This window comes from Pituophis catenifer, unplaced genomic scaffold, assembly GCF_029215685.1.
Source record: "Pituophis catenifer annectens isolate HBS135680 unplaced genomic scaffold, rPitCat1.0.hap2 SCAF_1, whole genome shotgun sequence".
NCBI lineage: Eukaryota > Metazoa > Chordata > Lepidosauria > Squamata > Colubridae > Pituophis > Pituophis catenifer.
Window position 1 is genome coordinate 308004493 of NW_027256881.1, and position 13562 is coordinate 308018054.

At 36.9% G+C, this 13562-nt stretch overlaps 2 protein-coding genes across 2 annotated transcripts in view; one reads left to right on the forward strand and one right to left on the reverse strand.

Moving 5' to 3' along the window:
• Positions 1-1794: 1794 nt before the first annotated feature.
• On the forward strand, positions 1795-2730 carry FAM181A (family with sequence similarity 181 member A). The gene has a single exon (XM_070931525.1). The coding sequence runs from the start codon at positions 1795-1797 to the stop codon at positions 2728-2730; it is 936 nt and encodes a 311-aa protein (XP_070787626.1).
• Positions 2731-5849: 3119 nt separating this feature from the next.
• Positions 5850-13562, reverse strand: part of ASB2 (ankyrin repeat and SOCS box containing 2) — a 31786-nt gene continuing 24073 nt past the window's right edge. Inside the window, exons 9-10 of the mRNA XM_070941484.1 lie at positions 10509-10662; positions 5850-9847 (exon numbers count right to left, since the gene is read on the reverse strand). Of these exons, the coding sequence (XP_070797585.1) occupies positions 9711-9847; positions 10509-10662 (291 nt within the window). The 3' untranslated portion in view covers positions 5850-9710. The remainder of the gene's footprint in view (positions 9848-10508; positions 10663-13562) is intronic.

Sequence of the window (13562 nt, forward strand, 5' to 3'; positions counted from 1 at the left end):
TGATTGTGTTTAAAAAAGGGGGAGGACGGGGTTGGAACAGAAAGAATGGTAGGAATCACAGGGAAATGATCGTATTTATTAGCTGTCTTTCTGTGGCTGTCCCCATGGTGACTATTTGTGATGGCAAAGAATGTGAGAACAGGGAGCCTAATGCCTGATTGGGATGCTTTGTATTTGGCAAAGTGGCTTCTGATTGGCCTGAGAAAGCCTCCTAACTAGAAGGGCTTGATATTCATTCAGCTTACTCAAGTGCTGCAAAACACTCACAGGGTCCGGCTGCTTCTCTAAAGGTTGGTAGTATCTAACCTATGTAACAAGATTAGCTGGTGAGCTGCTTCTTCTCTACCACAGAGTTACAGTAACACTCAATGTTTAAGAGAGAATTTTGCTGGGAAGGATATAATTTAACTTGGAAAGCCATGAAAATGGTGCATAGATATCTACTCAAAGGTTAAATGCTACCTGTCTAGTAAGATTAACTAGTAGGGCCACAGTCACAGCAAGTATAAGACTGGAATAAGGGAAACAGAATATATTGAGGTATATAGTAATGATTGTACATATGATATAATTGTATTATTAAGCTGTAAATTTGTAGAATAATTATAAACAAATATGTATACAATACTGCAAGATCTTTGTGGAGTTCATGATCCTGCAGGAGAGAAAAGCATTTGAAACAATATTGAATGGATTAATTATTTGAAACAAATGTCTATCTCACTTCTATAGGTCTGCCTTTGTGCCCAGCATATTTTACTGTTTGAGTATCTATATATATTATGTGGAGGAGAGAATGAGACAGTAAGAGAGAAAGAATATTCAGGCGTTTAAAGACTGAAATCCTAAACATGTTTATCTGGATCCACTGAATACAGTGGATCCAGATAAATTAATCTGGAAGTCAATACAATTGCATTATTAAGCTAAAAGAGTTTTGGGGGTCTATGTGAAGCTGTAATTAATAGTGTTAAAACTGGGGGGTTTTGTGCAGAGCTGAGTATAGTATGAATATGATCATTACAGATATGTGAAAAGGAATGTGAGTTATTTCTTCAGGAATTGTCACGTGCGAAAGTAAAAATGCATTTTAGTCTTTGTTACCCTATTTGTGCAGACATGTGGAATGTCAATGAGAGGACAAAAGGCAGAGGGGGCTTCTATGTTTAAACTGAATGCAAGCAGGTAGGCAATGGGAAAAAAAAACTTTTTGAGGACTTTACAATATACAATGTAACTTTTATAAGATGAAAAATATAATTAGCCACTTCAGTATTGTGGGAGTCGACACATCACTGAAAGCATTCAAAAATCCATTTGCATCCCTAACAATAGATACTTCTAGACGAAGTTTTTAATCAGGCATTCACTCTGCCTCATCCTTGAGTGCCACGAGAGGTCCACCCATCCCTATTTTTAAACTGTATCTTCCCACTGATTTTTCCTCTATCTCTTTTTTTTTTTTTCGTTACCAGAGGGGGAAAAAAATCAAGGAAGCTGGGGAAGGCGCAGCGCATTTTGGTTAATTAACACTTGGAGCGGTCTTTTTGGAAGCCTCGGACAATCTGGGGAGAAATGCACGCGGGTGGCTACCTACCTGCGTTACCCATCTTCCATCTGGCAAAAGCGGCCCGATGTTCCTGCCAAGGATAAACATTCCCCGCCATCCCATTTAGCCTAAGCGAACCGACCGTCGCCTCGGGTTAGGCGCTCCCTGTCTCTGAGGGAGCCAACCCTTTCATGGACGGGCCTTCCTTCTTCCTCGCCTCTTCGTATCCGCGGCCGGGCTGAGCGATGGCTTCGGCAGACAGCGAGGTGAAAACTCTCCTCAACTTCGTCAACTTGGCCTCAAGCGACATCAAGGCCGCCCTGGACAAGTCGGCCCCCTGCCGCCGCTCCGTAGACCACAGGAAATACCTGCAGAAGCAGCTCAAGCGCTTTTCCCAGAAATATTCCCGCTTGCCCCGCTGCCACCACCACCACCACCACCACCACCTGCAGCCGCAGTTGCCTCCCGCTCGAGAGCGGAGACCGCCTGAAGGGAGGGCACGAGGCCTGAGCCCCGAGAGTTCGCTAGGCCGACGCCACGCGGCCTCCAGGGAGGCCAAGGGCGACAAGGCCTCCAAGGCCCCAGAGCGCCTCGGCGGTGAGGAGCAGCAGCAGCAGCAGGCAGGGACTTCGGAGGCAGGCTCCAGGCCCGACCAAGTACCCATGAGGAAAAGGCAACTCCCCGCTTCTTTTTGGGAAGAACCCCGGCCTCCTCCGGGCTCTCCCGGTGTTGTCAGTGGCGTGGTCTTTCCAATGGGAGTTTGCTCGTCGCCCTCTTCTTCCTCGTCATCCTCCAAAGACCTGCCGCCTTATGAGGGAAAGAAAAATAAAATAGGCCTCGACGACGACGGCGGCGGCACCGGCACGGTTCTCGAGAGCCCCCCGCGCAGGCCAGAGCCAGAGGCCGCCCTCAAGGGATTGAGGACCTGGGGCTGCTGTCCATTTCAGTACCACGGGCCACAGGCCTCCCCCGGCGTCTACCCGCCCCCGCTGCCTGCCGCCCTGCCCCCCGCGGCCCCCTTCTCGGCTTTGGGTTTGTGGCGGAAAGATGCGCCTTCCCCGACGGAGGGCGAGGCCTTCTGCCAGCCAGGACAGAAAGTGTATCGGCCTGTAGTGTGGAAGCCCATCCCCACCAAGCCGGCCGCGCCGCCCCTCATCTTTAGCGTCTTCAGTTATCTTTAGCTGTAGCGGCTCCCTTCAGTTTGCAAGGACCTCACTTCTCAATCATCAGGTTGCTCACAATGCTGATTTTGAAACAGTGCCTTAGGCTACTTCCAGAGCTTGAAAAAAAAAACAGCTGATCTGCTCTTTAATCTCAGGTCCCCCTGCTCTGGAGGTTCATCAGGGAATACAAAAAGCCATGAAAGTGTCAAAGGGTGTTGAAATCAATCCAGTGTTGATGTATCAGGTCTCCTGCTAAAATATGTTCTCTTGGTGACCTTGGGCCAATTATCTCCGAACTTGATCTACCTGGCAAAGATGTTGTGAAGGCAAAGTATGCATGTTGTGGAATTTAAAATATATACCCTTTGAGTTGTTTGAAAGAAGGGCAAGATAAAAAAAAAAGAGTGGCAGTCTAATTAATAAAATTAAAAATAAACCACACTTTAGTTTGGTGGTAGACTGTCCCTGCCTGAGTTAGCAAGAAAGAATTAATAACAAATTGTTGAATAATGAAATTATTCAAGAGGCAGGGGTTTGTCTTGTCTGCACTGCCAAAAAAAGTAAGAAAATGTTAATACACACTTCTGTAAATAAGGATGCTGTTTTTTTCCTGACATGTAAATACCAAGACTGTTGCAACAAACAAAAATAAATCCCATACAATTTTTCCTTTGAGTCTCCACTGTTAAAATGTGTTTAGGTGGAAAAGTGTTATCTTTTTAGGAAGAAAGAAGAGAATTGTTTTACTCTTGTGCAAATGCATCAATTGTTTTTAATCTATAGCCCATCTGTTGTTAATTCTGGATAGGAAGCTTTGTTAGCAAAAATGTCCTTTGTTGTTTTTAGCTGAATGATTCTATGAAATTTGGTCATTTAAAAGCAAGAAGCCTTGCACTACTCTCATCCCATGTATGCGAAGCAATCATTTATAGTTAAGTCTGAAAATAATGTCTTTATTATTTATATATTTTAGTGGTACAGAATAAACAATACAGGATTTTTTTTTCTATGATAAGGATACTCCTGTCAATATGAAAAAGATTTGTATGTAAAAAAAACCCTTAGGTTCATTTCCTTAATTTCTAAATCAAATTACTCTAGGTAGCAGGTATTAGAAATGTACTGACCAAACTCTTAGACCAGTTACAGTAAGCAGTTTTAGATGAACCAATAAAACTGCCATACAATTAACCTTTGAGAAGTAGGGAAGCAGCAGAATAAATGCTATTATGAAAGCTACTTTACACTTCAGATATTTCACTTGTGATTCAGTTGCTATTACAATTCTCTTTCTTTTGAAAATAGCATTTGCATGAACTGGCAAGAGACCAATAAACTAAGCTACTAATAAATGAATTTCCAACTATATGTTACAGCTTTGTTTGAGCTGCAAATCCAATGATATGAAACAAATCTTAACCAAAAGTGGATTGGACTTGGAAATATTGGAAGTAGATGAAATACAGGTATCTTACAAAAGTGAGCTTTTGTTCTTTTCAAAAGATATTTTTAAAGGAATCTATATAACTTTGTTTAAAGAAAAGCTACGTTTGTATACTAAGTTTTCATAGGCTTTAGCACAATGTCTTGTGGTCTTCCCTTCTGTATAAAAAGGACATGTCCTATGGTTTGATCTAGCACTTTTTAAATATAATTTTAATAGCCCTATTGCACAAGAGTTACAGGTGTCTAATAAATTGACCTGTATTCTGTTAATTTCCCCATTGAGTTGTTCATTTCATTAAATTGGAATAACATTTAGGGAAAATGGCTACCATTTATACACTATCCCTATTTTTCATATTTATTTTTCAGCATAAATTTTCAATGTTTCTGATTATTATAATATCTTTCAAATTTCTCTTTTTTAGCAACTTGATTATATCAGGATTAATTTCTTTAATGCTTGTTGTGTATATTCCCCACACTCCAGAGTTTTGCCATTGGAACAATGCCATATGATATTGCAATTGAAAAGGTTAGATTTATCTGTAAGAAATTTTTCTTACTCTTTCAAGGAACTATTTAAGAATAACTACTCTTTACTTTATTACCTTTTGGAGATTGTGGCAAACCAAATATAAATCAGAACATATGCAGGTAGCAATAGCCCTTAGACTTATATACTACTTCACAGTGTTTTACAGCCCTCTCTAAATCAGGGATCCCCAACCCTCCCTCGTCTGTGGACTGGCACCGGTCCATGACATGCCAGAAACTGGGTCGTGCAAACTAGGGAAGCCCCATTCACAGGATGCAGGCAGCACACGAAACTACACCCCTTCTGATACCCAAAAGGTTTGGAGCCCTTATCTAAGTGATTCACAGAGTCAGCATACTACCCCCAACAATCTGGGTCCTCATTTTACTGACCTCAGAAGGATGGAAGGCCTTGATCTGGTGAGAATTGAATTGCCGAATTGCTGACAGTTGGCACTCAGCAGAATTAGCCTGCAGGACTGCATTCTAACCACTGTGTCGCCACCACTAATCATTGTTAGCAAGTACAATAGGGACTAGAAATGTAGCTGTATGCAAAGAGATTGCTAACTGAAATTGTGACTGTCCTTAATATCTTCAGCTTCCTTTGTTTTATAGACCTAGGAAGCTCATAAACATGGGGATTGATAGCAAAATTATTTTTGTATCACTGTTGTGACCGCAGTCAGTGTATGAGGTCACTAAGTGAGGAGTGCTGTAGTGTGCATGTGTATTTCATGAGCCCAAACCTAAAGTATAAAGAAATTAACAAGAATTTCATATACTGCACTTACTATATAAAACATAACAGCTACTGTGTGGTTTTAACAAGTAATTTCATCATTAGATGTTCTATTTGCAAGAAATTCTCCCCTACATAGATTTGTACTGTCCTATTTGCAAAGAAGTATACCTTCAATGGTCTCCCTGTATGACTGCACATGTATCAAATAATATGCCTTCAAAAATTTAAAATGAAAACAATGGTAAAGATACTAAACTCTTAAATTTTTCTTTGTACCCTTTTTATGCAAATAAGTGTATGGTTTAAACAGCCTCTCTTGGTCATTTGTGATAAGTGAAAATAACTCTATGGGACTAGACAATGACATTTTAATTAACGGGGGAAAAGAGCACTTTCTTTCAGGTTTCGATGTGTGCCTATATACTGGTAAAAACAGAACTTATGAGGGCTTACATTTCAGTGCCATGTTCTGTGTTTGGTGTGGGAAATGGAAGACATATCTCAGGAAACATGTTCCATACTATGCCATTGATTGGGATTCTGGCATCTGATGTCTGTTTAAATTTACTACATCATCTGAAATATTATTTGGTACATCAAGCAGAAGAAAGTATACACATAAACCCAGTAGTGAAATCCAATTTTTTTTACTACTGTTTCTGTGGGCGTGGCTCGGTGGGCATGGTGTGGCTTGGTGGGCGCAGCTTGATGGGCATGGCAGGGGAAGGATACTGCAAAATCTCTATTCCCACCCCACTCCAGGGGAAAGATACTGCAAAATCTCCATTCCCACCCCACTCCAGGGGAGGGATATTGCAAAATCCCCATTCCCACCCCACTCGGGGGCCAGCCAGAGGTGGTATTTGCTGGTTTCTCCGAACTACTCAAAATTTCCACTACCAGTTCTCCGAATGGCTCAAAATTTCCGCTACCGGTTCTCCAGAACTTGTCAGAACCTGCTGGATTTCACCCCTGCATAAACATCTTTTTATTTCAACATCCCTATTTACTCTAGGAACTTTCCTACTCACAGTAATAGTAGAAGAATCAGCGAGTACAATGTTTTATAAAATCACTAGAGAAAACAACTCATGTAGCACTCTATGAATGCATAACATTTACACAATATCAGATAAATATTTAATTGAGGAAAATGTATCTGGAAATGCAGTTTCCACTGATAAATTGCAGGCCAAATTTATCTAGACCCTCCCTCTCCTAAGTATATTTCGTTTAACATATAAGTAGTGTGTCTACTCCTTTCAGAAATGTCTTAAAAGTAAAAATGGAGTGCAATTAATTTTACTCAAATTTAATGCAAACAACGCCACCTAAAAACACAGTGCTTTTAAAATATTGGTTCACTGATCCCTCCCACATTAATCTCCAGTTGTTTAAAAAAAAAACAACTATTGTTAACATAACAAAAATTTCAAAAATACATTGCAATCTTGTTTAGGCACACATTTATAAAATAATAGATCAAACAGATAATGTTAATACGACAATCTGCAAAAATCCTAAAATGTTCTTTGTATATGATATAGAGCACAATAACAGGTTCTTTCTGTCTTCAACACTATCAGGTAAAGCATGGAACTATGAAGCTTATTTTTAAGTCCTAAATATTCTTAACTTTAAGATTTACAATAATATTTTATACTTGTATAAAACAACAGAATTTGTACAGATTTGATAAAACTGGTGAATTTAAAAAAATCACAAAATCACTGGAGCAGTAGAAAGCTGCATATCCACCATTATATTTGTAATTTCTCTGGAGCAGGCTAGTATACAGAAAACTGAGTAGATATTTCTTATTATTTTACATATGTTAAACCAGTATTAAGGTATTACTCAGCTAATAGATCTATGTAAACCCAGCCAAGCAGATTTCTTGAAAATCTTTCTGTAAATGGCAAGAAATAATGAAGTGAAAGGGCAATTCTCAAAGGGACATTTAATGGATAATTTCCTCCTCATTCTATGGCATCCATTGGAGTTAATCCTGGTTATGTGAGTGAGGAATTCAAATTGACAATTTATCTCTGTATGTCTAATGAGAAAAACTAGGAAGCCTTTTTAATGCTTCTTTTTCTCCAATATACTGGATATATGAACTTTTCCCTAAAAAGAGTGAATCAATTAGATTTCTCAGTTTGTAGAAAATATAGAAATGTATATTTTTTTGAATTGGTGCTATTCTCAACTATGTCATATTAAAACAATTCAAAGTTTTTTTAAAAAAACTTTTTTTTAAAAAAAGTTATTCATGGAACTGCAATATTATGAATATTAAGCCAGTTATATATATCTCCAAAGTGTCCTACAGTTTATTTCAGACATTTCTGCAAAGTACTCTTGAAATGCATATAATGAACTCTGCTTAAATCTCTTTGAATTAACGTTAAGCTTCTTTGTTATCACACTTATAAAGCAAACATGAATTATATCAATTGAAGCACTTTTTATATATACTTCAGAGACCCATAAAGATGATCTGAATTAGAAAGATGAATACTTTCTTATGGAAGTATTAAGTGTTAAGAGGATGTCAATTTAAGGTATCTACAATACAACATCCATGAGGATAAATTTTTCTTCTAATAACTTAATGACACTAAATTATTTCTCTAAAAGTATGCAATGCCACCAAACAAGAGTTTTATTTAAAAACTATAGTGCTGCTAAGTAATTGCTTACATATAGATCATTGGCCATTAAGACTATTCTAATGAAAGCCTAAGTTGTTATACATAATCTAATTAAGCAATAAGATTTTCAGTTCATAACCCTGTTAAACTAAATTACTTATTCTGAAATTAACCTAGTGGCTTTGCAATGATACAACTCACTATTATTGTTTTTCATCAATAGCAGATCAAGAATTTTCTCCTGAAGTCTTTCTGAAGCAACACAGGATTTGAATCTACTCTCTCCTTCAATGCTGCTAAAATAATGTTAAATACTATGGGTTTCAGTCACATTAATCCTCATAACTAATGTATGTACATATATTTATATAATATGATACAGATCTATACATCTGAGTTAAATGTTGTGTTCTTATTTCCTGTAAATTAAATTCTTCAATATCTTTCATTTCTTGAAGTGCAGTATTTGCAAAATTACTTAACCAGGAACAAGAAAATAATATTAAATGTTTTTTTTAAATAAGAATAAATGGCTAATACATGTTAAATTAGATGGGAAAACATGAAACTATGATGACGTAGAATAGAACAGCCAAACATTAGCAAGTTCAGCAAACTGAAGTAAAATAAAATACAATCCCAAAACTGAAATGTTATGCTGATTTAACTATTATTGGACTTCTTTTAACCTTTGCATTGCATCAAGATGGTTTTGTTACATGACTATTGACAAAATATATTTGTTATCCATATGAATGAGTAAACTTGCTAATGCCTATTAACAAAATCATCAGTTAGGTCAACAGACACAAAATCCAGCATACTATACAGTTGGCAGCAATATTTATAATTGCATCAACCGAAAAAGAATTGATTGATGTCACTATGAATGATTACAGTGTGATCATCTGCATAATTCATTGCATTTACCTATATGGAGAGATACAATTTTTGCTACCTCTTCCTTATATCTGGTTATGAATAATTTAGGCTTACAATATGCATATTTATTTTTCACTAGAATTGTGAGGTCCGTCAACCAGAATCAAGTACAAAATAACAGCTTAAGAAGGCAGATTTAGAACTACTGGACACATGCCCAGATCAGGAATTTCTTTTTGGTAGTAGAACTGGAGTTTGTGCTTATGTTCTTTCACATCATAAAAACCTCCTATTTTCTTTCAAGCTTTTAAACATTTATTTTAGCAGTTTAATTAAGGAGGAAAAAGGTTTTCTGTCACCACCGTTAAACCAGGGAGAATTGGAAGTTCTTGGTGACATGCAGATCACCTGGAGATTTATTGGTAGATTATAATCTACATTTTACCCTGCCTGCATTTTGTACTAAATGTTGAGCTACTGAGAGTGTAAAATACCATAATATCCCTTTCACTATTTGCAGAGTGCTTTATTCTCATTTTTTCAGCTCTTTCCCATACTCTAAATGCTGTTGCATTTGTTCGGAGATTTAACTTGCAGAAATCCTTATTTTTTTCTTCTTACATATCAAAACAAGTTTTCTGTTCCATCATATCAGTCTGTTTCCATCATGGCAGCTCGCTCTATAATACATATGATTATCACTCCATGTAATGGTTGACTGTCAGGCTCACTTGAGATCACTGGGAATAATCATATTGTAAATAGTGAATTAGTCTTCTTGGCAAAGGTAAAGTCTCAATAAGTGAAAGACGGTTTTTTCCTATCACAATTCGAATTTTGATTCGACAAAGATGTGCAAGTGGCCTTGGTGGCTCTGGAAATGAAAAAAATATTGTCAAGTATATAAGTAAATAAGCAAGCAAGCAAGTAGCATGTTATGCTGATACTACTTTTGGCCTAAAATGAGCTAATATTTTTTCATAAAAACTTGAGTGTATATTTCAAGGGTACTGTACCACAAACATACTTTAAAAACTAAGGACTTTTAAAATAAAATAACTAAATATGAATGGTTAAAACGTATGCATATCTCAACTTAGTAAGATAATATTCAGGTCTTAACAGAACAACAGATTAACAGAATAACAGAGTTGGAAAGAACCTTGGAGGTCTTCTAGTCCCCTGCTCAAGAGGAGACCCTGTACCATTTCAGACAAATGATCGTCCAATCTCTTCTTAAAGACCTCCAAAACACCTATATCCATATTTTAGTAAAATAATTTGAACAAATAATCATTAGGTGGTATCTCCTGACAATCAGACTATATATTATATAGTGATATTCTTGTGAGCTAACATTCAACATATCTTAGAGGCTTGAATGTTTTTGTCCTATATAGTAACTTTTATAAGTTGGCTGTTATTCACATGGAAGAGTGCCACTGCATTTAGTAGTAACAGTTGCATTACAAAGTAATACTGGTGTATTCTATTATTCTTGAATAATAGAAGTTCAAGCCCACATCATAACTAACCTGCTTTTACTTTAATGTTGGACCAATCTTCATAACTGTCAATGTGTTCCTTCAACCGGGAACAAAGCTGCACGTTGCCCACATAATCCAAAAGAACATCTATAATAGGTCCTGCCCAACGACTCATCTCTGGGGTTGAAACCATTTCACAAAACTGGGGTGGGTGGAGAAGAATAAATTATATATAATCAACACTGTAAATGATTAAAAGGCATAAGAAAGTACAAGACATAACAGTACAGAACAGTTTCAAGTATAATTATTTGCAATAATTATTTCACAGAAACAAAATTTATTTTCTCAATATATGTGTTAGTAGCTACAATGAATTATATGTCATATCTCCTAGAACAGGGGTCTGCAACCTTAAACGCTCGAAGAGCCATTTGGACCTGTTTCCCACAGAAAAGAAAACACCAGGAGCCACAAAACCCTTCCGGTGCCTGACTATTTCTTGAGCGGCCACAAAACCAGCATATGTAGTTGAATTAAACGTTGTGTTTTCTTCTGAAACTTTTCTTTTCTTGGATTTATCCATGGTTGGCCTACCAGGGATTGAAAAGCTCAATAAATTGCATGTCGGTGGGTGTCGCACATTGGCGGTTGTGATACATATTTTGAGTGACGGAGCCACAGCAGAGGGGTGAAAGAGCCACATGCGGCTCCAGAGCTGCAGGTTGTTGACCCCTGTTCTAGAAGAAGGGCTTAAAGGGGGAACTAGAGAAGATGTGGAAAGTGAAGGCCAAAGTGATTCCAGTGGTTGTTGGCCCATTCAGGGCTGTGCCTCCTAAACTGGGAGAGTGGCTCCAACAGATCCCAGAAACATCAGAACTCTCTATCCAGAAGAATGAAATGCTAGGAACAGCTACGATGCTGCAGAGAACCCTCAAACTTGTTTTTTGGATTGACATTCCAAATAAAAAAAATTCAGGTTACTATATTCCTTAATATAGTTATACCTTCTTTTGTTTAGAAAATACTGGAATGTAATATACTTGTAACTAAATCGAGGTGAATCAAAGGAGCATTTATCTTTATTAAGTATATGTGTCTGAATTCATATTTATAGCCTGTTAATTGTTCTTGAAGGTCATTTCTTTATTATTACTTTGGAAAAAATAGCATTAATCACTGATTTCTTTCATCGCACTAGAAAGGTGGGAGATTTTCAAAAAACTCAGACGAGGCAATGCTACAACATAGAGGACCATTCTGCAGGAAAAGCTGAAATCTACTGATTTGTATATAAATCAACATAGGGACAGCAAGGTAGATGCACAAAAGGAAATGGAGAGAACAGAATATTTAATGTTACCATTTGGGATTGGAAAGATGTGTTTTGGATTCTTTTCTGCATAAAAATCCATCTATTGTTTATTATATATGGGAAGAAAAGTTTATACTCGGCATTCAAAAATAAGATTCTGCCTGTAGTCTCGAAGCTATTCAGTACAGAATTCTGTGGGACTAAGCCAATTTTCCATGGCCATCTTGCCATAGCCAATTTACCATGGGACAATCCATATGGGATAACTTAGTGCGATAAATGTTATCCACCACTGTTTCTTCTATGTTATTTCTATTTTTATCAATGGACAAATATCGAAGAAACAGTGGCAGTTACTATTTATCGCGTTGAGTTATCACATGTAGAATTGTTCTGTGGTGAGCTGTCCTAGGACGAAGTGTCCCATGGTAAGCTGGTGCAACGAGTTGTCCCATTCCAGAATTCTGCTATCTTGTTCTGGAGCACTATAGATCATAATTAAGACATAGTCCTTGTTGGGCTCTTGCAGATGATTACAATTCTTTTTCTACTCACCATAAAGTAATAGTAAGTAGTATTTATTTTTTTACTGAATTGTACATTATTTAAGCTATATATTATATGTGTGCATATAATGCAAGACTATAACGGATCAATTTTTGTTCAGTATGACTGTTTATATCCCAATATGATATGCTTTCCAACATGCCAGCATCACCCAGAGAAAGAATTTTTTTTTCCATATTAACAAAAACTTCATCCAACCAGTTTGCACTGAAAGGAAAATAAATATTTTGTAGATGTGTCAAATATTACTAGCTTAAAGGAGAACAATAATGCAAGAATATGCTGTTGAAAAAAATGGTTACTTTCCATAAAATAATTGAAATGCCCTCTAGTGGCAAATAAAATACCAGTAAAAGACACATCCTATTTATTAAATATAGCATGCAAACATATTCATTCTTTTTGTACCCAAATTTCTACCAAAATTAGACATTAGGTATCATAAGACTTAGAGGAACCCCAAAGTTCACAGAAAAACAAAAGAAACAAGACTTTAAGATGAAAAACCATAAAACAACTACATGTCAATACAAAAATACCTATTTCTAAAGTAACAAAATGTTATTAATATGCTGGGTACCTAGCAGCAATAATTGACTGGTTTTTTTTACTGATTTTGCTTCATGTGAAATACAGACAGATTTTACTAAGTTAAATTGATAATTTTTATTATGGAGACTATACTAAGTTAATTCACCTGCCAAATGAAAATGGAGAGCAACTCTCTAATTTTTTATTTTTAATCATAATCTTCTGGCCCATAGTATCTGGGATGATAGCAACTGCTATTTTCTCTGCTAAACAAAACCTTGTTTGTAGGAAGTAGGATGTGTATAAAGTGAAGTTTGAAAACACAAAACCTTCATTACACAAATGATATCCTTCCCGCTGTCCTCACTCTATATGTCTGTCTCTGTCTGCCTGCCTGCCTGTATCTATGTATGTATATAGTTGCCCATCTCACACAAAGTAACTCTTAATATTAATGTTGCAATTAATTCAGCTATCTAGCAGCTAATAAGAAATTTGATTTCTGGAGGCTGGATAACATTGCCAAAGGTAAAGTACCCTAAATTTCTATGGGCTAGATAATCAGATGGGTTGATGTTGTTTAAACTGGAGAAACCAGAATTTAAACTTGTAGCTATTCTAAGAAAAAACTATGTTGCTTACCTCTGAGCTATTTTTCCCATGTATTCCTCTAAATGTCATAGAAAAGA

Excerpts from the sequence above, each read along its gene's own strand:
- FAM181A (XM_070931525.1), top strand. The coding sequence starts at position 1,795 with ATGGCTTCGGCAGACAGCGAGGTGAAAACTCTCCTCAACTTCGTCAAC.